At 45.9% G+C, this 27,504-nt stretch overlaps 1 protein-coding gene across 1 annotated transcript in view; it reads right to left on the bottom strand.

Moving 5' to 3' along the window:
- XYLT1 (xylosyltransferase 1) overlaps positions 1-27,504 on the bottom strand; it is a 371,046-nt gene that overhangs the window by 49,200 nt on the left and 294,342 nt on the right. The window contains exon 6 of the mRNA XM_064295636.1: positions 13,391-13,471. Within this exon, the coding sequence (XP_064151706.1) occupies positions 13,391-13,471 (81 nt within the window). The remainder of the gene's footprint in view (positions 1-13,390; positions 13,472-27,504) is intronic.

The raw sequence follows: 27,504 nt of genomic DNA, 5'->3' as shown, positions 1-27,504 counted from the left end.
ATGCAAGCTCCTAACTACTCTGCCGCTCTTAGTCTGTCCCTCTGAATAAAAGCTCTAAGAAGTCTAAACCCATGGCCATTGAGTCTATTCCAACTCCCCCTTAGGGCTTCCAAGGAGCGGCTGGTGGATTCCAACTGCCAACCTTTTTGATTAGCACCCGAGTCTTCTATTGCCTCAAAAAGACATTTCTCAGAAGTGAGGGAGAACCAAGGGTAAAGGTTTCATTGTTGATCTTGGAAGAGGCTTTTTTTCAGACCTCACAAGGACTTCTGTCTTCTGAACAGGCTATATACGGTCCCACATGGAATTATTTGCATCCAGTCTTACTTCCTGGCCTCTGAGGCACGGGCGGTTGCCTTTCTGAGATTTTTCTTTGGTGGCAAAATATGTGACAAAATAGTGTTGTTGTGAGGTGCCATTGACTAAGTTCTGACTCATAGCGACCCCATGTACAACAAGATAAAACACTACCTGGTCCTGTGCCATTCTCACAATCACTGCTATGTTTGAGTCCATTGTTGTAGCCACTGTGTCAATCCATCTTGTTGAGGGTTATCCTCTTTCTCACTGACCCTCTACTTTACCAAGCATGAGGTCCTTCTCCAGGGACTGGTCTCTCCTGATAACATGTCCAAAGTAAGCGAGCCAAAGTCTGGCCATCCTTGCCTCTAAGTAGCATTCTGGCTGTACTTCTTCCAAGGCAGATTTGTTCGTTCTTCTGGCAGTCTATGGTATAGTCAATATTCTTCACCAGCATCATGATTCAAGGGCATCAGTTCTTTTTTGGTCTTCCTTATTCATTGTCCAACTTTTGCATGCATATGAGGCAATTGAAAATACATAATGGTATTTGACTCTAATTCTATTGGGACATCACAGGGACCACATCTACTCAGCTCAGTGTCAGAGTAAATCAGATGGAGAGTGGGGAGGGGTCCTGATTCTCCCCTGTGGGAGAAGAGGTTCATTAAAAATCATCTGTAGTCTCTGGAAATATCTCAGAAAAGGGATACAATAAAGAAACTTCTCAATTCAGTTAATTCCATGGCTACAATTTTGGCAGGAATCCTGGTGGTGCAATGGTTAAGCACTTGAAAGGCTGATGGTCTGAACCCACCCAGCAGCTCCATGAGAGAAAGACCTGTTGATCTGCTCCCATAAAGATTATATCCCCAAAACCCCTATGTGGCAGTTCTACTCTGTCACATGGGGTCACTATGGATTGGAATAGACTCTATGGCACCCAACAAAAACAACACAATCATGGCATGTTCATTGAGTGTGCAATCACTCCTGCACTGTCTTGTCCTACAATTTCTAAATGGAAGACCTCTGCCTCTCAGATTTTACAGGATGCTTGAGCAGGAAGAAATCTTAGTGATCAACTAGACTAGAACTCATTCTACAAATTAAAAACAACAACAAAAACCAAGTTCAACACAGAGAAAAAGTCACAGAGCCCGGAGAAAAAAATTCTCTCCTTCTCCTGGTGTCCTGTCCAGTGACCTGTCCCCTCCACCCAAATTGCTCCTTTGCATAAATGTTTTAGGCAAAAGCACAGGTGGGAAATAAAGCCTGAAACCCACAATGCATGAAGTCAGCCACCTGTGTGAGCAGCCTATGTGTTACAGTAATGTGGGGCAGTGCTAAGCTGAGGGCTCTGGAGCCATGCTACTTGGTCCAAATCCTGGGTCTGCTATTAACCTTGAGCAACCTAATCACACAATGCCTCAGTTTCTCAAATGGAAAATAATACCAGCCTCACAGAGTTGGTGCCAGAGTTTAAATGAGATTATATATTTAAAGAGCTTAGCACAGTGTTTAAGCAAAAAACCAAACCCATTGCTGTCGAGTCGATTCCAACTCACAACAACCTTACAGGGCAGAGGAGAGCTGCCCCATAAGGTTTCCAAGGTTGTAATCTTTACAGGAACAGGCTGCCACATCTTTCTCCTCTGAAGTGGCTAGTCGATTCGAACTGCTGAACTTTTGGTTAGCAGCCAAGCATTTAACCACTCTGCCACTAGGGTTCCTTGGACATCACCTAGCACATAGTAAATGCTCCATAAATGTCCACGAGGATTCTTAGCATTTTTCCTTCATCAAGCTAGAAACACAATGGATTCTCTCCCATAAGATCTGGATGAAGGACATGTGCAGGACTAAGGAGAAACCCCCATGTCCTGTAAGGCAATGATATTTCAGCACCAAGGACAGAAGCCCAAAGCCATCACTGAACCCCGTCTACTGCAACTATTTTGGTCAAATAGGACCTATATGGCTATGGCAGTGGTGATGACAAGTGTCATGGTCATTCTTCTAACAGTGGTCAAACATCATGGACAGAAAACCCTCCCATCTTTACAAACTATGAGAACAGAGAGGACTCAGCTCACTGAGTTCAGAGTTTGGCAGCTCCAGGGGAGCCTTGCTGGCCGTTTCTCAGGCCTAGGGTGGGGTGTGCCTCTCCCTGACCTTGGCTGGTGTCATTCACTCATTCAGTAGCTCCAGAGAGCACCTTCTATAATCCAGGCCCTGGTTTATTATGTGCTGAGAATTGACTGTGAATAAGATGGACATAATCCCTGCCTTTCTCCCCTCCTAGGGAGAGGGAATAAGCCAGAAATAATAATGTTGTTGTGTGCTATAGGGTCAATTCTGACTGAGAGTGGCCTTATAACACAGAGTAGAACTGCCCTACAGGGTTTCCTAGGCTTTAATCTTTATGGGGGCAGACTGGCAGGTCTTTTCTCCCACAGAGCCACTGGTAGGTTCCAACTGCCAACCTTTCCTTTATCAACTGAGCACTTAAACCAACGTGCCACCAGGGCTCCTGGAAGTAATAATAACTACCATTTATTGACCACTTGCTATAAACACTTACTATGCTTTAGGTCCCTAAGTGGTGCAAATGGTTTACACTAACCTGAAGGTTGGCAGTTTGAACCCACCCAGCTGCTCTGTGGAAGAAAGGCCTGGCTATGTGCTTCTATGAAAATTAGCCAAGAAAATCCTATGGAGCAGTTCTACTGTGTAACACATGGGGCTGCCACGAGTCAGAACTGACCCGAGAGCAATGCGGTTTTGATTTATGCTTTGGAATAAGCATAATAAGGATAGGCTATGCTTTAGACCATGTTCCACACACTTAGTATACATTTCCTCATTTACTATTCATCACATCCCAGGAGGGTTCATTCTACAAATGAAAGAACAAAGACACAGAGAGGTTAAGTAATTTTCCCAAGCCACACAGGTGGTTAGTGGAAAGGATGGGATTCAAACCTCAGCAGTTGGGCTCTAGAGTCTGCACTCTCAGATACAAGGCTATAATACCACTCTCTTGAATAAATAAGTGGACGGGAATAAACACAAAACACTTAAATATATAATTACACAATATGATAAGTTCCACGAAGGAAAAAACGATGGCACAAAAGAAGAGACAGGGACTTAGGGAAGATTGCCGGGGAAGGCTTCGCTGAGGAGGTGGCATGTAAGCTCAAAGAGAAGGAACCGGTCATTTGAAGATTCGGGGGAAGAGCTTTAGAAGTGAAAGCAGCAGCAGGTGCATGGGCCTGGGTACAGGGAAAGAGGTAAAGAGGCTGGAATGAGCGAGCTAGATGGGAATGTTCAGCTTCACTACCTCACTTCAGAGCAACCCACCTGCAGGACAGGTAGGCTCTGCCCTGGCTAGTGGAAGGGACAAGGTAGGAAGGTCCACAATGACCCCTTTGGCACAATGGTTAAGAGCCCAGACTCCAGAACCAGACTGTCTGGGCTCAAGTCTATTACCCCACTTACAAGCTATATGCTGTTTAATCTTTCTAGCCCTCAGTTTCTCCACCTGGAAAATGGGTGTGATAATAAGTATACTTACATCACGGAGTTATTGTGCCAAGGTCTGAATCCCATCTTTGCCACTAACCAGCTGTGTGGCCTTGGGAAAACTACTTAACCTCTCTATGTTTCTGCTGCTTCATTTGTAAAATGAACCCTCACAGGGTATGATGAAGATTGAGAAAATGTATACTAAAAGTATAGAAAAGAGTTACTATTTATAAGGTATTTAGAACAGGCCCTGGCACACAGTAAACCCTCCTTTTTTTTTTTTTTATTGTTACTAGTTGTCATTGAGTCAACTCTAATTCATGGTGACACCATGTGTGTCAGAGAGTATTGTGCTCCATGGGGTTTTCAATGGCTGCCTTTTTGGAAGTAGATCGCCAGGCCTTTCTTCCTAGGTACCTCTGGGTGGACTTGCACTGCCAACCTTTTGGTTACCACCCAACCATGTTAGCCATTTGCATCACCTAGGGACTCCAGATCCTCCATGGATAACTATTATTACTGCCCCCATGTGGAGAAAGTTGACTTGGGTTTGACATTCAAGGAGGCAAGGAAAAGAAACCCGCGAAGAAATGCAGAGTCAGGGGCCCTAATCCTGGGACTTGGAGTCCCTGGGCTTGGTGGCCTATGTTCATCACTTTATGTGAGACCCTAAATCATGACTCATGGCCCCCAAATCATCTTGTACCTCTGAGAACTTGCTGAAGGTCTGCTGAAGGCTAATTGGCTTCCACATTTCATATATTTTTAAAAAAACAATGTTTATCACCCTTTGTTCTAATTATAAAAATAATGCATATCCTTCATAAGACGGTTGGAACATAAATACACAAAACAATATAAAGACGAAAATAAAAATCATACCTCTACCACTCAGAGGTGACACTGTGAACATGTTTTCCTTCTAGTTTTTTTTTTTGTCTAACTTGTATGTGTGTTGTTTTTAAAAAAGAGAAGTTGCCAAGTTGACCTCCAAACACATGCTAAGGCCAAGGGAGGGTGCGCACATGAGTCTGTGTGGGTGCCTGCACAATGCTAAGCTTTATTTTGATGGGGCTGCCATAATTGGATTAAATAAAGTGAACATGCAAACAGTGATAAACTCACTGGTTGGGCTTAAAGGGAAATGCAATCTGCTTTCCCCATTGGAGATGAGATATTAATTATCTCCTCACATCAATCATGGTGCCACAAGACAGCCGGGGAGAGAGCCCTTCTCTCGATAAGCTATTTGGCACCAAAGGGCCTCCTGAAAGCAGATTTGCCTGGAGGAGTTTTCTGGCCAGGCTCTCAGCACAGTTGCCAACTTCTGGTTAAACGGTTGCCTGCTTATACATCAAGGGAGATTTGGGTCTGAAGATTAGTTCAATGTCATGGGCGGGGAGGGGCTACTGCAGCTACTCAGCTGCCATTCTGACCCCTGATGGGGGGTGCTGCCTCTCTCAGGAGAGGTTCAGATCTGGGAACAGGAAGAAGCTAGCTTATGCTGCTTCTCACCTGGAGGATGGAGCCCCTCCTGGCCTCCTACCTGTCTAACCTTCTTACATTTGAAATGCTACTTGATTCTCTAAGAGTTGTTTCCAAAATGTTAATCAAGTGTATACCATTTTTCAAGATTTTTTTCTCATTTTTTCTCCATCATCATCACCATCATTGCCATCACCATTATCATCACCATTATCACCATCATCATCACCTTATCACCATCATTGCTGTCACCATTATCATCACCATTATCACCATCATCATCACCATCACTGCGGTCACCATTATCATCACCACCATCATCATCACCATTATCAGCACCATCATCACCATTATCACCATCATCACCATCACTGCCATCACCATTATCACCATCACCACCATCATCATCACCATTATCACCATCATCACCATCACTGCCATCACCATTATCACCATCACCACCATCATCATCACCATTATCACCATCACTGCCATCACCATTATCACCATCACCACCATCATCATCACCATTATCACCATCATCACCATCACTGCCATCACCATTATCACCATCATCACCATCACTGCGGTCACCATTATCATCACCACCATCATCATCACCATTATCAGCACCATCATCACCATTATCACCATCATCACCATCACTGCCATCACCATTATCACCATCACCACCATCATCATCACCATTATCACCATCACCACCATCATCATCACCATTATCACCATCATCACCATCATCACCATCACTGCCATCACCATTATCACCATCATCATCACCATCACTGCGGTCACCATTATCATCACCACCATCATCATCACCATTATCAGCACCATCATCACCATTATCACCATCATCACCATCACTGCCATCACCATTATCACCATCACCACCATCATCATCACCATTATCACCATCATCACCATCACTGCCATCACCATTATCACCATCACCACCATCATCATCACCATTATCACCATCACCACCATCACTGCCATCACCATTATCACCATCACCACCATCATCATCACCATTATCACCATCATCACCATCACTGCCATCACCATTATCACCATCACCACCATCATCATCACCATTATCACCATCATCACCATCACTGCCATCACCATTATCACCATCACCACCATCATCATCACCATTATCACCATCATCACCATCACTGCCATCACCATTATCACCATCACCACCATCATCATCACCATTATCACCATCACTGCCATCACCATTATCACCATCATCACCATCACTGCCATCACCATTATCATCACCATCACCACCATCATCATCACCATTATCACCATCATCACCATCACTGCCATCACCATTATCATCACCACCATCATCACCATCATCACCATTATCACTATCACATCACCATCATCATCATAACCATTACCATCACCATCATCATCCTTACCATAACATTTATTGAGCATTTAATATATACCACTAACTCTTCCAACAGTTTATTATGTATTAACTCATTAATCCTTACAACGACTCTATGAGGTTGGTATTATTATCATCATTCCCATCTTAAAGATGAGGAAACTGAGACACAGGTAATTGATGTAACTTACCCAAGGTCACACAGCTCGTTAGTGGTTAGAGCAGCCTGGCTCCAGAGCCTGGTTTCTCAACTGCTATGCTATATATCTCATGTGGCATCTACACAAGTTTCCTTAATACTTTTCTCTATTAATTTTTAAATTTAGTCTGTTCTAAGCATAATATCATAAAATCATGGGTTAGATGGGCTAAATTTTTATCCATAAAGGATAAGATCAATACCTAATTTTTCACAATATGTCCATTTATGACCTATTTAAAAAACCTCACACATCACTCGTGGATCAGGAACGCACTTTGGGAAACGCTGGCTCTAGGAAGAAGGACAGGGATCTGATTTCTCTCCCGCACTTATTTAGAAAACAATTCTGCTTAAAGTCAGCAGAATTTTGCTCTTTCATCTATGCACCTCCAACACTTAAAACTATAGGTTCTTTCAGACGCAGTCACTAATCAGGGGATGATAAATGAACGCAGGCCTCAAGGTCAGACTGAACCAGGTCCCATCCCAGCTCTGCCGATCACCAGCCAAGTGCTCCTAGCAAGCTGAAGCAGCTTTCCAAGTCTCAGGTAGTTAAGAGCTTAAGTTGCTAACCAAACGGTCAGCAGCTCGAATCCACCAGCTGCTCCTTGGAAACTCTATGGGGCAGCTCTACTCTGTCCTATAGGGTTGCTCTGAGTCAGAATTGACTTGACAGCAACGGGCTTGGTTTTTTTTGTTTTATAAAATGGGATAATACCTATCAAGTAAGACTTGGAAGTGCTTGGCTCGGCACCTGCTGTGGTAACTGAGAACATCCAATCTCTTGCAACCCCATTACCACTTTCTAAATTTTACAAAGATGAGGAAAAGGAGGCATGGAGAGTGAAGCTATTTGCCTAAGGTCCCATAACTAGCATGGGACAGAGTTGGCATTTCAACATGGCAGCAGGAGCCCAGTGCTCGCGCTCTTGCCACTGTACCCCACTGTGTGCCAGGGCTAAGCACCAGGAACCCTGACCTCTCTGGAGAAATGAGGTCAACCAGGACAGGAACAGTCTCAGAGGAAACCATATTCTGGTGGAGGGAATGGATTTTTCCTTTCCAACGCCCTGTAAGGGGCCTGTCCTCAGGAACACACTGGGATTTGTGCAGGCGGCAGGGACGTGGAAAACTTCTCTGATGCTTCTGGAGCAGAGGCAGGAGCTACTAGGGATGCTTCTGACGACCTGCTAGTTCAGGCTCCCTGGAAGTAACATGAAGGCACCTGGCTCTGATAGCCCTGTTACGGCTATCTGGGAAACCAGTAAGTGGGCTACACGTCTTTCACTACATTGAGTTACTTTACTTTTCCGGAAGCAAGGAGAAACAGTGAACACAACACTCCCCTTCATTTAATTACAGGAACAGTCAGGACCAATTTGGCAGCTATTAAAATACGACTTTGCCTTTATGCCATCTCTTCGCAGTGGGAGCTGGAAGCCCATATTGGCTGCTGAAGGCAGGAGGTGGGGACAGAAGGTCAACACTGCCATTAGGAGCCACATGGAATTAAACACAGAGGCGCCCCGTGGCCTATTTTTATCTCACTGCTTGCTTTTGCCTCTTCCTGTTTCTCCATCTTTCAAGCTCTCTGCCTCTGTCACCCCCTCTTTTGCACCGTTGGTCCAGAAGCATGAAGCATAAGAATTGGAAGGGTCTTTGGAAACCAACTTGTTCAACCCCCTTTTTTACCAAAGGGAGAAAACAAAGCCCAGAGAAGCAGAGTGGCTGCCTCAAAGCTGCCCAGCACATTGGAAGGAAGCATAACTAGAACACAGGAAGGCTTCATTGTGCAGCGATTATATGCTTGGGCTCACCTGGGTTTGAGTCCTCGCCCTGCCCTACCTGTGTGAGCTTAGGCAAGTTACTTCACCTCTCTGAGTCTGTTTCCTTACAAAATGAAGCTAATCAGTAGCCAAGGGTCACTAACTAGAGCCAGAAAATTACACCCAAACAAAGGACCGATAGACTTTTAAATCAGAGTCTGGGCTTGATAGTGTCATTTGAGCTCCTTGATTCAGCCATACCTGAAGTCGGAATATCAATGTTTTATTACATGATACAATAATTCCTTTACCTCTTAAGCTAGTTTGACTGTCATCTTCCATCAACAGAATCTTTTCTAACATACCAGCAGTGTGGTAACCAGAGCTGAGCTCTGCCCACCTCGGCACAACCGGAGGAGATGATGGAAAATGGGCTGTGGCTAGGATTGTTCATGTGGCAGGAATGGCCTCCTCTAACAAAGAGCAGAGAATGGCACGTTGGTGCATTTTACTACTAAATTACTGCCCTTAATTGATCTAAATGAGAGAATCCCAGCTGAGGACTCACGCGTGTGTGTTGGAACTTGTGAGCTAATCTGTCCACAGAACCATGGGTTTTAGGGTTTTAGAGGGAGGTGCAGCAATACCCATGGAATCTCGCCTTTATCCTGTCCCACGCCATTTGGGTACTACCTGTCAACTACTGATACACATTAATGAGACAGGATATACTCAACACCTGGAGGCAAGGCTCTGGCTCATTCACCATCTATTTCTTTCTCTCATCGGCAATATTTTAGTCTTAAGCTTATCATGACAATGACATCATTGTTGACGACATCATCGCCATCATTAAGCATTTACTATATGCCAAATGTTTTCTATGTGGTTGTCATGGATTGAATTATGTCCCCCCCCCACAGAAAAAAAAGTGTGCATCAGTTTGGCTGGGCCATAATTCCTGGTATTGTGTGATTTTCCCATATGCTGTAAATCCTGCCCCTATGATGTTAATGAGGGAGGATGGGCAGCAGTTGTGTTAGTGAGGCAGGACTCAATCTATAAGATTAGATTGTGTCTTGAGGCAATGTCTTCAGATACAAAAGACAGAAGCGAGCAGAAAGATGGGGGGACCTCATACCACCAAGAAAGCAGCACCGGGAGCAGAGTGCGTCCTTTGGACCCAGGGTTCCTGCACAGGGAAGCTCCTAGTCCAGGGAGAACACTGATGAAAGGGCCAACAGAGACAGAAAGCCTTTCCCTTGGAGCTGATGCCTTGAATTTGGACTTTTAGCCTACTTTACTGCAAGGAAATAAATTTCTCATTGTTAAAGCCATCCATTTGTGGTATTTCTGTTATAGCAGCACTCAATGACTAAGACAACAGTATTTTACATAATCCTCGTAACGACCCTGTAAGTGTAGGTCCATTAATACGTCCATTGTACAAGTAAGGTGAGAGGCTTGGAGAGGTCAAGTAACTTGTGAAATGCAACACAGCCAGGACATGGTCGATCAGAATTCTAACCCAATAGTGTAACCTCAAAGCCCATGCTTTTGTGCTCTGTGCTATTCCCGGTTGCTAGCACGCACACACACGCACACAAAAAAACCCGTTGCCCTTGAGTTAATTCTGACTCATAGCAACCCCAAAGGACAGAGTAGAACTGTTCCACAGGGTTTCCAACCCAAAGGGTAACCTTTGGGTTAGCAGCCGACCACGTAACCACTGTGCCACCAGGGCTCCAGTTGCTAGCACAGTGCCTGGCAAGAGGTGGGCAGTGAGTAAACACTGACTAGGCTGAAACAATAATACCAATAATGCCAGGAATTCAGACACAAGTCTATTCACTTAAAATCAGCTCCTCTCTAGGGATGCAACTTTGTTTGTAACAAACATGTATTACAAGGTTACCTAGAGAGGAAGAGAGGTCTTTATTTTCAACCTTCAAGTGGTCAACACCAGCATCTGGGCCCGTTCAGGTAACTAGCCACTTCTATGGAATCCTGCCCAACTCCACCTCACTCCCTTGGGCTTTGGGCCAGAAAGGCCTGCATTCAAGTTCAAGCACTTACCAGCTGTGTGACCCCAGGAAAATCATTTAAGCTCCCAAAAGCCCCTTTTCATCTTCTGTCATGGATTGAATTGTGTCCCCCCAAAATATCTGTCAGTTTGGTTAGGTCATGATTCCCACTATTGTATGAGTGTCTACCATTTTGTCATCTGATGTGATTTCCCTGTGTGTTGTAAATCTTATCACTCTGATTTAATGAGATGGATTAGTGGCAGTTATATTGATGAGATCTACAAGATTAGATAGTGTCTTAAGCCAATCTCTTCTGAGATTAAAAGACAGAAGCGAGCAGGGAAATTTGGGGACCTCATACCACCAAGAATGAAGAGCAGGAGTGTGAAGCCTTTGGACCCAGGGTCCCTGAGCTAAGAAGCTCCTTGACCAAGGGAAGACTGATGACAAGGACCTTCCTCCAGAGTCGACAGAGAGAGAAAGCCTTCCCCTGGAGCTCACACTTTGAATTTGGACTTGTAGCCTACTAGACTGTGAAAGAATACATTTCTCTTTGTTAAAGCCATCCACTTGTGGTATTTCTGTTACAGCAGCGCTAGATGACTAAGACATCTTCTGACAAATGGGATGATCATTCTTACTTTTGCCATCGACCAGCTGTGAGGGTGGGATTGGAACCTGTAGGAAAATTGCCCAGCAGAGCAGGGACACGACGCCCAGTCGCTAAAATTCTTCTTATTTATCCACCCTGGCCCTTCTGCCCTTGGTGGTCTAAACACCCTATTCTAATCTCTGCTAATCTACAGAGCTGCTTCAAGTCTGGGGCTCTTTTTAAATGTAAAGAATTTAGGCTGCGGGTGGGACAGAAAAAAATCCATAAATAGTCCACTGAATGCAAATCAGAATTAAAATTTAGGAAAGTGATACAACAGAATGATTTGGGGGTTACTTCTTGAGAGCTCGGGAAATTAAGCTAACTGCTTGCTTTTGTCCCTTGCCTGCTGTGGACAGCTGGGTAAACTAAGTCACAGAGCCAGCCAAAATGACATCTCCACCAGCAGTGATAAAAGAGGGTGGAAAGCAGAGACTGCAAACTGAACACTGACAGGGGTCAGGCAGAACACCAGCTTGGCCTAAGATCCAGATGACAGCTGCCATGAAAAAACCCAGGCATGGAGTCCATGGACCTTTTGATTTTTCAAGAATAGCTGGAAACTGGGGTTTTCATGGGGAATACTGCTATTTTTAAGTGGAGCTATTCATTTTCGAATGAAGCACCTGAATTAAAAAAAAAAAAATCCAAAAATATGAGAGCCAGGAGCTATTCATTTTCGAATGAAGCACCTGAATTAAAAAAAAAAAAAATCCAAAAATATGAGAGCCAAATAAAACATGTTAAGATAATATTATTCCATGAGCTGGCAGGTTATGTATGCTCTGTGCCCTCAGAAAGGAGGAGGCCCCAGGACATCAGAGGGATCCTGGACTGGTTTTAATGGTGTTTATGTCTGACGAGGTCCCTGGGTGGCACCAACAGTTTGCTCTTGGCTACTAACCAAAAGGTTGACGGCCCCATGGAAGAAAGGCTTGGCGTCTATTTCTGTAAGACAAGACCCAAGAAAACCCTGTGGAGCACAGTTTCACTCAGGGGCACATGAGGTTGCCATGAGTTGGAATCAATTCGAGGGCAATGTTTTTTTTCTTTTTTGGTTGGTTGGCAATAAGGAGCCCTGGTGCTCAGTGATTAAGTGCTCTGCTGCTAACTGTGAAAGGTCAGTGGTTCGAGCCCTCCAGTCACTCTGAAGGAGAAAGATTTGGCAATCTTCTCCCATAAAGATTACATCCTCTGATATCCTACAGGGCAGTTCTACTCTGTCCTAAATGTCTCTATGAGTTGGAATCAACTCCATGGCAACAGGTTGTCAGATGACAAAGCAATTGTGTTGTCTCTCCTACAGGTGGCACTCAAGACTATATCCCTCCCAGCCCAACTGTGGCCGTGAGATTTGGGCTCAGCTCTAAGCTGGGCCATCATGATGCTACTTGACATTGCTCATCTTAGGTGGGAGAGGCTCAGTGGGGTTCTGGGTGCCTCCAAATCTCTGCTGACATTGGGCAGAAGCATGTGACAGTGGAGAGGGACTGGGCTGGGAGTCAAGGTACCTGGGTTTAGGTCCATGCTGGTATGAAATCCCTCTTCCACCAGAAAGCAACTTCCATTAGAGTAAGATCTTTGACTTGTTCACCACCAGAATGGTGCCAGGCATATAGTCAGCACTTGGTAAATAGTTGCTGACTGAATGAATGATCTGGGGACACTGGGTTTCCCATTAATAAAATGGATTTTAACAATGCCTGCCCGATTGACCTCGAAGGGTTTTCACGATGAGATAATGGGAATGAAAGCGCTTGGAAAGAAAGAATCAAGTGCTATGACACTATGTAAACCATTTACTCTTATCTCCTTCTTTGGCTGACGGGAAGGACCGCTTCAGAACCTACATGAAAATGGACGAGGACCACCCAAGCCATGCCTTTCTCCACCCTCAACACTTCTCTGGCTGCACCAAACCAGCCTAGAAAGAAGCTCTAGATTATCACTCCGATATTCATTTCCACTTAGCACAGGGGGAGGGAGACCATGTGGTACCTTGCATTGTCCCGGCCATGTGACTTCAGGAAATTCATATCTCGGTATCTGGAGAGAAATGCCACCAGCTGATCATTTGTCCTATGGAAACAAATGGAGAGCAAAGTCAGGGTCCTCTAGAGACCATGGGGAGCTTTGAGTCTTGGCTCCCTTCCTCGTCACAGACATCAGGCCCCTCCCTTCCTTCACAAAGAGGGAGGCCTGCAACTCTGCTTGAGTCTCCTTCCCTGATCACCACCCCACAGGCTGGGTAAGGTGTCCTTTTGCATGGTCACCATCACTGGGTCTACCACACTACATTAAAATGGGTTGTTTGTCTGTCTGTCTCCTATGAACTGTACTAGGACAAACAGTGTCTTATTTGTTTTGGAATATCCAGTGCCCAGCACTGGGCTTGGCAAACACTAAGTAATCAGTGTGTAGACCGATGCCCAATATATGCAACCTCAGGGCCTTTGCACGTGCTGTGCCTGGGTTATCATGTGGCATATTTTCCCAATGCCGGCCTGCTCTGGTCATGCAGGCCTCCTTTAAGATATCACTTTCTCAGAGAGATCTTTTCTGTCCACCCAACTTAATGTAGCATCTCCCCATCTTTATCCCATCATCATTTACCTCATTATCTTATTTGAACTTGCCCACATTAGAAAGTAAGCTCCGCGAGGACAGGAACCCAGGGGGACTTTTTCATCACTGGCATAGCAGCAGCTACACGAGAATGAGCTGAATGTTGCTGGATGAATCAACGAATGAATCAAAGTGAGTTTGAATGTATTCCTTCAAATCCATTTTGAGGAAGGAACAAAGCAATAAATGAATGTATACCAAGTACTCGGTAACCACTGGGCTACTGAATGAGAGAGCTTTAAAAAAGATGAAGTGCAATACAAATGGATGACATGGCTCCCAACATTGTTATCCGAAATTTATCGCCATCAATCTCGGCACTAGCAGTGTAGTCACAGCTAATCAGCTTGAGCATACAGCTGTGACAGTATTTTAAAAGGCAGTCACACGGGTCTCCATCTGCCAGCAACACAGTTGCCTCTTCTGCTGAATAAACCCAAACAGGTAAGCAGGGCTGATGCGACAGCTTCTTTATCACCAGGCTTCTCTGCTCAGGGATTTCTACTTCAGAGGGAAACGGTTAAGCATTGTCCAAATTGAGAGAAGCGGTAAAGGCAGCGGAAAGGAAGAACGCCTTTCTCGGAAGATAAATGTATCTAGGCATTTGGGAGGCAGGACGGTGCCTTAGAAAGGGTTGCCTGGGCTCTACTGGCAGAATGGTGTGGGGACAGATCCCAGCTCCACTTTTAACCCAGCTGTGTCCCCCCCCCCCAAAAAAAACCAAACCAGTTGCCGTTGAGTTGAACCAGACTCATGGCGACCTCATGAGTGTCAGAGGTGCGCTGTGCCCCACAGGGTTTTCAAGGCTGTAATCGTTCAGAGGAGCCCTGGTGGTACAGTGGTTAAGAGCTCAGCTGCTCAACAAAAGGTCAGCAGTTCGAGTCCACCAGCTGCTCCTTGGACTCAACTCAACTGCAAGGGGTTTTGGTTAACCTTTTGGAAGCAGATTTCCAGCTCTTTCTTTGGAGGCGCCTCTGGGTGGATTTAAATTACCAATCTTTCGGTTAGTTGTCAAGTACTTAATTGTGCCACCCAGGGACTCCTAGCTGTGTCCAAGGAGACGTCACTTAACCTCTCTGGATGGAGGTCTTCCCTGAAGTCACGTGGCGGTGAGAAGCAAGCATGCTCAGCACACAGTAGAGATCACTGCACAGTTCCTTTACAGTTGCAATGGAGTGGACTCTGAGCCCCGGTGGTACAATGGTTAAGTGCTCACTGCTAGCCAAAACGTTGGCTGTTCAAACCTACCTAGCGGCTCCAAGGGAGGAAGACCAGGCAATCTGCTCCAGTAAAGATTACTGCCTAGAAAGCCCTATGGGGCAGTTCTACTCTGTCACATGCTATGAGTTGCTATGAGTGGGAATCAGCTCGATGGCACCCAACAGCAACAACAGCAGCACATAGGAGGCCCTCCATGCAGATATACTGAATGGACAAAAAAAAAAAAAAAAAAACCAAAACCAAACCCATCACCATCGAGTTGACTCCAACTCACAGTGACCCTATAGGACAAAGTAGAACTGCCCCATAGGGTTTCCAAGGCTATAATCTTTATGGAAGTAGGCTGCCACATCTTTCTCCTGCGGAACAGCTGGTGGGTTCCAACCCCCCATCTTTCGATTAGCAGCTGAGCGCTTAACCACTGCACCACTAGGGCTCCTGAACGGACAAGTGGGTGGATTTAAAGGCACATAGTCGATGCGTGGTAAATGCCAGCTGCTAGGCTCTTTCTGCCTCCCGACTGTTGGTTCCAAGCCGCTCCGACCCCTGGCCCCCTCCTTCATTCCCTGCAACTCCATTGCACCACTCCAATCCCCTGCTCTCTGATTGGATGACTCATGTTGACCAACTCGTAACTCCAGCGGAGGGGGCACCAAGCAGTAGAGAGATGCTGCAGTGAAAATGAGCGCTGCCGATTTATTTGGCCTGTTACAGAAATAAACACCAATTCAAAACCAGCCGTTGAAGCGGCTGCAGTGCATCGGACACACACGCACATGGCACGCATGCACACAGAGCTATGTCCCAAGGACAGACACAGAGGGGACCCCACGTGTCCAGGCAAGGGCGCTTCCTGTGTGTCAACGCCGAGGTAAAACCCACATGTGCCTGACACCGAGCTGCACAGAGCCCGTGTGGAAGAGGGCCTTGCTAAGTTGCTAGGTGAGGCGGAAACAAAATCTGCCTATATATTAAATAAAAAAAAAAGAAAGAAAAGAAAGCAATCCTTCCCAAACCATAAAGGGGCCCGTTCCATCTCGGTGTCTTAGCGGCTCTTATTTACCAGCCCCCTCTCTGCTACAGTTCATTATTGTCGTCCTGATGAATACAGGACAAGCTAACCTCTGAATGGGTGCCGGCAGCAGGAATAATAAATGGGGGCCTCTCCTAAGTGGGAGGGTTGGAGGGGCCTTCTGGGCTCCCGGGCCCCCTCTCATAAAGCGGCAGGCCTCCCAGGGTCAGCGGTGGCAGCTCCACTTGGCAACCCCAGAAAGCGCCTTTCACGGCCGGGAGCTGGGGCCATTTTCACATTTACCGCTTCGGCGAGTCCCCATCTGACGGGGATGAATAGGCATTTAGCGAATTTACTTAGCGATGCTTCCACATGAAATCGTCTCAAAAGATGACATCTTGGGGGAGGGAGGGTGGGCCGGGAGGGGGCCCAGTTTCCAGGCCCGGAGCTTGTGGGTAAAGCCGCTTTTCAAAGCCCAGTGTTATGTGCTGGGCAAGGGCTCGAGCTGGCATTGGCTGGGTGGGATGGGCGAGGGGACCCCTGCCTTCCCCCTCCCAGGGGGCCCTGGCCCCCTCGCTCTCCTTCTGGGTAAAACGCCTACTCGGAATGCTAAAGCCTGTCTTCCCAGTCCTCCAAAGGGAGATGGGATTTGGCTGGGGACCAAGTTTTCCCATTGTTGCTTTCAGACGCCTGTCGATAATTGCCTACATAATATTTAGTTCTCTCCGGATAATTAACAGCTTGAGATCTGTTGACATTTTACCCCGTTCCAGTCTCTCTTTCTCTTCCCCCTTCATACACACTTTTCCCTCCTCTTTCTGGTGGGGTCCTTTGCCAAGTCTCTCCCACAACTCATCTCTTCTCTCTCTCGGTGTCTCTTCAACAATTGCATTCTACCTTTTGCTGAAATTATTTGAAGACATGCCTCTTGGTGAAGGCCAGCTCCTTGCATCTGATTCATGATGGTGACTCTGGGGCCCATCACTATAACCACTGAGCCAGGGGGAACTCTTTGTTGAAGGAAGTAGTAAATATGTATTAAAATGAACTCATTGGAACCGTACGGAAATCTCTGTGGAGATGAATAAATAAATGAATAATAAAATAAGCTCCCAAACCACAACCCTTTACTGATGGTGGGCCATGCCCCAGGCTCTGGGGCAGATCTCTTCCATATTTTATTGCATTTAATACACCCAAACCAACAGAAAACCAAACCAGTTGCTTCTAAGTCACTTCTGACTCATGGCGACTCCATGTGTGTCAGGGTGGAACTGTGCCCCATATAGTTTTCAGTGGCTGATGTTTTTGCAAGTAGATCACCAGGCTTTTCTTCTGAGATGCCTCTAGGTGGACTCAAATCTTTAACCTTTTGGTTAGCAGCCAAGTGCACTAACCATTTGTACCACTCAAAAAAAACTGTGCCCCATATAATTTTCAGTGGCTGATGTTTTTGGAAGTAGATCACCAGGCTTTTCTTCTGAGATGCCTCTAGGTGGACTCAAATCTTTAACCTTTTGGTTAGCAGCCAAGTGCACTAACCATTTGTACCACTCAAGGACTCCTAATATATACAAAACCCGTTAAAAACCAAACCTGTTGCTGTTGAGTTGATTCTGACTCGCTACGACCCTATAGGACAGCAGAATGCCCCGCAGGGTTTCTGAGGCTGTAATCTTTACAGACGCAAACTGCCGCATCCTTCTTCCATAGAGCAGCTGGTGGGTTTAAACTGCTGACCTTTTGGTTAGCAGCCAAGCGCTTAACCACGGCACCACCAGGGCTCCTTAAAATACACAAAGACCCTATGAAACAGGCAATTTTCATGCCCATTTTACAGATGGGGCAGCTGAGACTCAGAGAAGACACCTAGTAAAGAGCAGAACCTGGACTGGAACCTGGTTCCAAATGCTGTCAAAGTGTGTGCCCTTCACTACTAGAATGTGTCTACAAATGACAGAGAATGAATGAATGAATGAATTCCAGGTATAGAAGAAAAGATATGGGTGCTCTAACGCCTTGCTACTCACGATGTGGTCCGCAGACCGGCAGCATCGGCTTCATTGCTCTTAGAAATGCCGTTCTCTACAAAATTCTACCTGAAAAAGAAAGACCAGACTTGCTGGTCTGACAGGGACCGGAGAAACTCTGAAAGTATGGCCCCTGGACAACCTTTCAGCTCAGTAATGAGGTCACTCCCGAGGTTCACCCTTCAGCCAAAGACTGAACAGGCCCATGGAACAAAACAAGACTAAAGGGGCACACCAGCCCTGGGGCAGGGACTGGAAGGCAGGAGGGAACAGGAAAGCTGGTAATAGGGAACCCAGGGTTGAGAAGACAGTGTTGACATGTCGTGGGGTTGTTAACCAATGTCATAGAACAATGTGTGTACTAACTGTTTGATGAGAAACTGGTTTGTTCTGTAAACCTTTGTCTACAGTACAATAAAAAAAAAAAAGAAATGCCGTTCTCTAGAAGCATTAACCCAGTGCCATCGAGTCGATTCCGACTCATAGCGACCCTATAGGACAGGGTAGAACTGCCCCATAGAGTTTCCAAGGAGCGTCTGGAGGATTCGAACCGCTGGCCCTTTGGTTAGCAGCCGTAGCACGTAACCACTGTGCCACCAGGGTTTCCCTAGATGCATTATAGTGTGCCTTTTAACAGGTGATCCGTGTGCCCTTTAAAGTTTCAGAAGCATGGCTCTCAGTCAGGTATGGATATGAGCAGTTGCTTCACTTCCTCTTTCATTCTTCATCTTCTCCCCATGGCTTCTGTGTAAAAGCCCAGACTTTAAACAAGTTACTTTCATCTCAACAAGCCTCAGGCATTGCACGGAGTCCCTGGGTGGCGCAAACGGTTAACAGGCTTGGCTGCTAATTGAAAGGTTCATGGTTGGAGTCTGCCCAGAGGAGCCTCGGGAGAAAGATCTGGCCATCTACTTCCTAAAAATCAGCCAGTGAAAACCCTATGGAGCACATTTCTACTCTGACACACATAGGGTCGCCATGAGTTGTTTTTTTTTTTTTTTGGTTGTGAGTATAAAATAAAATAATGCATGTTAAGACTTACGCAGTAGTGCCTGGCATATAGTAAGCACTTGGTAAATGCTAGCTACTAATTTAGTAGTACTGGTATTGCCATTTTGAACATCAGAAGCTTAAGAAATGTGGGATGGAGGAAGGCAATATAAAGACCCGCTCTCATCTGAACTTATGTTCTGCAGAGAATGGTGTGGGAAACACCCCATAGAAAGGACATGTCCAGGGTCCACCAACTGGTAACAGGATGTGGCTCCCAGATGGCCACCGCACCATCTTGTCTAGCAGCTCAGGGCAAGCAGATACACAGGAAGAAGGACTCAGCTCTCAGGTTCCCATGCTGCCCAGGTGTCCAGGTGCCCAGGTGGTGTGGGAAGATACTCTAGTCACAGGAGAGTTAGTGTGTGACAGGGTGAGGAGCGGATAAGCCAAACACAATAGCCAACTGTGCTTCTTTGAGACCCCTCCTGCTCACCACTCTTGTGCCCCAGAACCCCTTCCCATTTGCAGGATGCCAAGGAGACCCTGCCCAAGGTGCTCCCAGCCTAATGGTAAGGCTGACAGTTCTAAGTCACTCAGTGTTTTGTGAAATGTCAGGATGCACGGTTTCAAGCCCCTGATGTTGCAGGGAAGGTCTCGGCCAGGTGCAGAGACCCCAGGATACTGGCCACAGCCCACCTGGACTGGAATGGATGGACCACCGTGGAAAAGGAATTTGGATGGGGTGGTGGGTGGAGCACTGGCATGCAGCCAGTTGAGCGTGGTGAGGGCTGAAGCCCCTTTACTCTGAGCTCTGAATATACTATGCCATTATCTCCCCAACTCCTTTCACTAATTCATCATCTGTATGGTTACTTCATATTTATGTTTAGTTTAAATACCAGATTAAAACCCGTTGAGTTGATTCTGACTCATAGTGACCTTATAGGACAGAGCAGAACTGCCTCATAGAGTTTCCAAGGAGCAGCTGGTGTATTCAAACTGCCAACCTTTTGGTTATCACTTAATTGCTACGCCACCAGGGCTCCAAACACCACATTAGCTTTATCCTCAGCAACAATACCACAGGTCTGATGTGCCATTTTTGTTTTTCCTGTTACATGTGAAAAGCAGTAACGGCCACTTGCCTGCATACCTCCGAAACCATCTGGGCCACCAGGGACACAAGCAGGGTGGCCAACGGCCCTGGTTTGCCTGGGACTGAAGGGACTCTCAGAGCTGTTGGTTTTAAAATCAGAGAGTCCTGGACACATGGAGGCAACCTGGCCGCCCCAGGCACAAGGACCTCACCTGGGAGTGCTGCCCTGCCCACTCCCGGCAAAGGATGCATGGTCATGGGAAATGCCACATTCCACAGGAGTGGGAGCCTTTTCCTTCCATGATGACCCCAAATGCACAGAAAACCACTGTGTACTTTCTTTCCTGTGCTTTTCAAATTACAGTGAAAACATTTCATAGCAAGGTAGGGAGTTAAATCATAGCATCAACACCACCATCATCGTCTAACACTTACTGAGTGTCTACTATGTGGTGTCAGACAGGATTCCAAGTGTTTGCATCTATTAACTCATGTAATTGTCATGAAAATCTAAGAGGTAGATGCTGTGATATTATATCCATCATTTTATTACATTAAGGAGAACATGTATGTACGTGCCTTTCTAACGTAATGATGTGTCTTGCTGCTCCGTCTATATCGCACCTACAGGTCAACTTCATCCTCTTAATGGCTGCATAGAGCCTGACTGGATGGGGATAGCCAATCCCTTAGTGATAGGTATTTAGGTTGTTTCCTTTTTCCCTCTGGTACAGACATTGCTCCAATGAACAACGTGTACATACATCTTTCCATCTGCGGGTATGATAGATTCCTATAGGATATATTCCTAGATGTGGAATTGCTCACTCAAAGGGCATTTTGTAGTCTCTCTTTGCTTTCAGAAAGTCACATTACATTGAATGAGGTTGTCCCAAGGGTCAAGGGTGCAGCTGAGGACTCATGCCATTGCATACAAACCAAGCTGCTGGCTGTCAGAGGTATGGGGAGGGAGACGGAAATTGCAAAGGTGATGAGGTGGGGGCTGCCGTGAAGAGGCTGGAGGCTCCTGGCCCTCAGGGTGGGTTCCTCCAATAATCATTGGGGTCCTGGGGCCAGAAGTACTCTCTCCCCATGACTGGGGTGGCCCCCTCCAGCTAGTGCCCATCTATCTGCAAACAGCACTAAGATTTCCATCCAGATGGATGGGACGGCACCTCGGGCAGTGATATTGAGTGATGCATGTGACACAGGGTGACATGAAATGACATGTGGCATGAAGTGGCATATGTGACGTGGAGTGACAGATGTGACATGGAGTGATACAGGTACTATGGAGCGACATGGGTGCTATGGGGTGATGCACCAGGTGAATGAAAACACAGGCATTAAGAGAACATACACACAAAGCAAGCTGGGGACAGCAGGGAGCAGCCCCTCACTCCAGACCCGCCTGGATAATAAAACCCATTTAGTATGCTCACTTTTAATTGGATCTACCTTTTAGTTGCTGGTGAAAACAGTGCAGAATTAAAACATGTTCACTGCATTGGAAGAGACTGGCAAGTCATTTCTCAAAGCCTCAACACTCTCAGAGAACATTTGTAAGACACACGTTTTTCACTTTAAACATACATAGGCCACTCTAAGAGGCAGTTTATCTGACGTTCCATCAATGAGAACTCTTTCACGTCAGTCCTTCCTCCAGACGGCTGTAACGGAAAGGTAACTGACAAGAATCAGCACCCGGAGGCCATGCCGGATCCTAGGACGTCTCTTGAATCGTGAATGAAGAACTACATTGCCATTCTGCCTGCTGTCTGTGTGTGTGTGTGTGTGTGTGTATGAAGCCTATTTGGTTGTATTTTAATTCTCTGAAATCTAATTATCCTTGTATGCCACGAGCCATCTCAAATGAGCAGAACATTTGGTTAACCAAATTCTGCATCCCCTTACAATGACTGATTACAGCCAGTTATTTGATTTGGTCCTTGGGGGACAATGGGAGGCCCATTTTGGAGGACACCAAAAGATTGAATATTAAAAGCAAATGTGATTGCAGTGGGAAAGTCAAAACTTGGCTACAATGAAGGCTGGTTCCAGGGAGCTGTTCGCGGAAATTTCCCCCTGATCTTTGCCACTTTCTTACTGTTTGATTTTGAGCAAGTTCCTCAGGCTCCTGACCTTTAGTCTTTCAATCTGCAAAATGGGGGTAACAATGGTCTCTGCCACACCTGCGTGTTGTGGGTATACCTCACACACCGCCCACCACACACTAGGTGCTCAGTAAATGAAAGCCGCCGGAAAGGAGTTCCTGTATTCTCTGCTCAGAAAGGCAGAAGGTAAGATGTGCCCATCCCCTGCCACTACCCTTCCAAGCCGTGACATTTTCAATTGCACACATCTGGGTTTTGAGTACGAATATAAACTGTGTATGTTCAAGGACAGGGGCCTTGACTGATTCATTCATGTTCCCCCAGGGTCTACAAGGGCCCAGAACATGGCAGGTACTCTCTTGAGGCCAGTCTTGTGCCTATTTCCCATGGCTCCCCCATGCCCGTTTTGGTGAGTGGCCCATAGAGATTGTTCAGCACATGTGCTGAATTCCAGAACGAGGGCCTTTGTCCACACCATCCTCTGTGCTGAGAACACCCTCCCTACATCTTTCCCTGGTCAATTCTTTCTTGTCCTTGCAAGAACTGGCTCAATTGTCAGCTCAACTGGGAAGGGCAGGCGTATAAATGACTATTAAACGGAATTCAACTATGCTGATAAGCTCTATTTTCTCTTTGCGTCTATGGCTGAGAACAGATCATTTTTTTTCCCCTACCATTCTACACTCTCCTGGGTTTGTTCAAATGATGGCAATTACCTGTAGTGATAATTTATCCATTTCAGTTTCACAGGACAGGGATCCTTAATGCATTAATCACCAATGTATCAGAGGTTGGAGTGGTTAAAAAATGCAGAGCTGAAGTCAGTTGGATATAGGTTTGAGTCCTGGTTCCACAACGTCCCAGCTGTGTGGCCTTGGACAGGTCATTTTCGATCTTGGAAGATCAACACCCTCATCTAGAAAACCAGGGACCATAACAATATCTGCTTCGTAGGGGTATTTTAAGGATTAAATGAAACAAGACAGCATTCTCTGTTGCTTGCAACCACAAAAATCCTAGCTGACACAGAAATTTAAAATGAGAGGTGGGGTAAGGGATGGTGGCAGGGATGGATTACCCAATAAGCAAGGTACACACAGGCTTACTTGTGCTTACTTATTAATCTGTAATGCACAATTTCACCACATCTTGGATGTGAAACCCATGTGAAATTGTGCACTACGGGTTAGTAAGTAAACACAATTAAACCCACACATACCATGCTTACTGGTTAATTCTCCCCTGGCTGGTAGGCAGCTGTCTTAGTTATCTAGTGCTTTAACAAACAGAAATTTGTTCTCTCACAGTCTAGGAGGCTAGAAGTTCTAATTCAGGGTGTCGGTTCCAGGCAAAGGCTTTCTCTCTCTGTCAGCTCTAGGGGAAGGTCCTTGTCGCTAATCCTCCCCTGGGTCCAGGAGCTTCTCAGCGCAGGGACTCCAGGTCTAAAGAATGCACTCTGCTCCTGGCTCTTCTTTTCTGGTGGTATGAGGTCCCTCTCTTCTCTACTTGCTTCTCTCTTTTATTTAATCTCAAAAAGGACTGACTCAAGATACAACCTAATCCTATAGATTGTGTCCTGCCTCAAAGCATAACTGCCTCTAATCCTGCCTCATTAACATCACAGAAGTTAGGATTTATAACACATAGGATAATTATATCAGATCACAAAATGGAAGACAACCACACATTACTGGGGATCACGGCCTAGCAAAGTTGACACACATTTTGGGGGAACACAATTCAATCTGTAACAGCAGGGCAAAGTAGCAGAGGTCAACTACAGGTTGGGTAGCCTAGACCATAGAATGTTTGGGTGTTAACTACTATTTTTCCTTCTCCAGGATTAGGTCTGCATTTTGCTGGGAGTAGGATACAGCAAGGATTCCTGACTCCCAGAACTCCCGGACCAGGTCAGCTCAGATTCCAGTCCAGGGTGGGATGGAGCTCGGAGGACAGCTGACTCTGTCACTGAACACCGCATCCTCCCTGGGCAGCCTGCCAGGCTCACAGCCCGTCAGTCCTGGAACAAGGTCAAGTTGCATGACAGATGGGCAGCCACACACTCCCGCGTGGCCAAACCAGTGCGGTGGCCACCTCTGCAAACCTCAAGCAGACACAGATCCTCGGCTCCAGAGACAGCTTCTGGAGGACCACGACATGCTACATCCACTATATTCTTTGCCCACAGATCTCCAAAGCTGCTTGTCTCACAGGAGTGATGAGAAACTAAAGAACAACAACAAAGAAAATCAGTTTAAACAGAGAAGGCAGGCTCTGAGGCAGTGATGTGGCAGCTCCTCAGGGCAGAAAACTTCTAGAATGGTTTAAAAGAGAATGTATCCTATAGATCAGTGGTTTTCAAACTGTGTCTGGGGGAGCCTGAGGTTCTGCTGGGCAGGTGGCGGCTCAGGACAGCTCACTTCCAAGTTCTTCAGAGAGGGTCCACTCTCACCTATTTTCTATATTGAGGTCTTGGGGGAAAATTTCAATGGAATAAAAAAAGACTTATAACTTAAAAATAAAACTCAAGAATCGCTAAAGAAGATGGTCAATTCAGGCTCCAGTCCTTTCTCTTGGGAGGGCAGAGGGCTGCATGTGGCTGGACCTCTGCAGTCAGGCTGGCTGAGCTCTGCACTCGCTAGCTGTCTAGCTGTGGGCACAGGAGAGGTTTTTTTTGAGCAGCACCCTTGCCTTCTGAAAAGCGGGGCTCAGAATCTGACACATCTTATAGAGTTGTTAAAAAAACCTCGTTGCCATCGAGTTGATTCCAACTCCTAACGACCCTATAGAGTTGTAGTGAGGATAAAAACGCATTTAGGTTAAGGGCTCAGTGTGCTTGGTATTTGCTGTTGTTACCTTTGCGAATGTGAATTAAATTTCCCTTCTTCCCTGCTTCCCTCCTTCCCTACCTCCACCTTCCCCTCCCTCCCTCCCCTCTTCTCCCCTTCCTTTTTCTACTTCCTCCCTTCTTCCTTTCCTTCTCTCCTTGTCTTTTTTCCTTCTGCCCTTCCTCCTTTCTTTTCCTTCTTCAAACATTTACTGAGTGAGCATTTCCTGTGTGCCAAAAACTGTGCTGAGTTCTAAGACTTTAGATGTGAATTCTGCTTTATCAACAAAACCAAACCCATTGCTGTTGAATAGATTCCGACTCATAGTGACCCCAACAGGACAGAGCAGAACTGCTCTACAGGGTTTCCAAGCAGTGGCTAGTGGATTTGAACAGCCAACCTTTTGGTTAGCAGCCAGGCTCTTAACCACTGTGCTACCAGGGCTTCTACGGCTCTTTAAAAACCAAACTTGTTGCCATTGAGTCGATTCTGACTCATAGCGACCCTATAGGACAGAGTAGAACTGCCCCATGGGGTTTCCAAGGAGCGTCTGGTGGATTCGAACTGCCAGTAGTCTGAAGTAGCCCTTAAGCACTGCGCCACCTGGGCTCCTATAGCCTATTCAGTTACAGGATTTTCTCTGCCCTCCCAGACAGATATTTACCCATAGGCGACACCTTAGTCTCACTCCCCTTGTGTCTCTGTATTGATACAGTGTTATTCAAAAACAAAATCCAACCAACCAACCAACCAACCAACCAAAAAAACCCTAAAACAACCAACAAACTCTTATTTAACAAATGTCATCTAAGAATGTACTGAGGCCCTGCTCATGTGCCTGGGAGATGCTGTACGAGTTCATCTATCACTGACGGGTTGTATTTGCAATGCCAGGTCCCTAAATAATTAAATGGCTTGAGCTGTGAGAGGATGCATGCTAGAGGAGAGCCGGGATCGCTCCATCTTGTTCACACCACTATACCCCATTCATTCATTTACCAGACATTTAGGTTGCGCCTACTATGTGCCAGGCACTGTTTGAGATGCTACAGCAACAATGGTGAACAAGTCTAAGCACTGAGAATGAAAAATTAAGTCTTAAAAATGAAGCCCTGATCTCAAAACATCCACTGCATGCCACGGGCTAGTTTCTTTCCTACATATCAAGAATGGTACTAGTTATGCGCCATCCTTGGGAGAATCAAGGAAATGGGCACTCCAGTTATTTTCTTCTTTTAATTAATTTTTATTGTGCCTTAAGTGAAAGTTTACAAATCAGGTCAGTCTCTCATACAAAAATTGACATACACCTTGCTGTTGTTGTTGTTAGGTGCCATCGAGTTGGTTCCGACTCATAGTGACCCTATGCACAACAGAACGAAACACCGCCCAGTCCTGCGCCATCCTTACAATCGTTGTTATGCTTGAGCTCATTGTTGCAGCCACTGTGTCAACCCACCTCATTGAGGGTCTTCCTCTTTTCCGCTGACCCTGTACTCTGCCAAGCATCATGTCCTTCTCCAGGGACTGATCCCTCCTGACATGTCCAAAGTATGTAAGACGCAGTCTCACCACCCTTGCCTCTAAGGACCTTTCTGGCTGCTCTTCTTCCAAGACAGATTTGTTTGTTCTTTTGGCAGTCCATGGTATTTCTTCACCAACACCACAATTCAAAGGTGTCAACTCTTCTTCGGTCTTCCTTATTCATTGTCCAGCTTTCACATGCATATGATGTGATTGAAAATACCATGCCTTTGTAAAAAAAAAAAAAAAATTTTTTTTTTTTGGGTCAGGCACACCTTAGTCTTCAGGGTGACTTCTTTGCTCTTCAATACTTTGAAGAGGTCCCTTGCAGCAGATTTGCCCAATGCAATGCATCTTTTGATTTCTTGACTATTGCTTCCATGACTGTTGATTGTGAATCCAAGTAAAATGAAATCCTTGACAACTTCAATCTTTTCTCCGTTTATCATGATGTTGCTCATTGGTCCAGTTGTGAGGATTTTTGTTTTCTTTATGTTGAGGTGCAGTCCATACTGAAGGCTGTGGTCTTTGATTTTCATTAGTAAGTGCTTCAAGTCCTCTTCACTTTCAGCAAGCAAGGTTGTGTCATCTGCATAACACAGGTTGTTGTGATATACCTTGCTATACACTCCTAACTGCTCTCCCCCTAATGAGATAGCACAGTCCTTC

The sequence above is a fragment of the Loxodonta africana genome, chromosome 12, assembly GCF_030014295.1.
Source record: "Loxodonta africana isolate mLoxAfr1 chromosome 12, mLoxAfr1.hap2, whole genome shotgun sequence".
Lineage (NCBI taxonomy): Eukaryota > Metazoa > Chordata > Mammalia > Proboscidea > Elephantidae > Loxodonta > Loxodonta africana.
The sequence above is the reverse complement of the archived record's forward strand: the minus strand, read 5'-3'. Positions and strand labels throughout refer to the sequence as shown.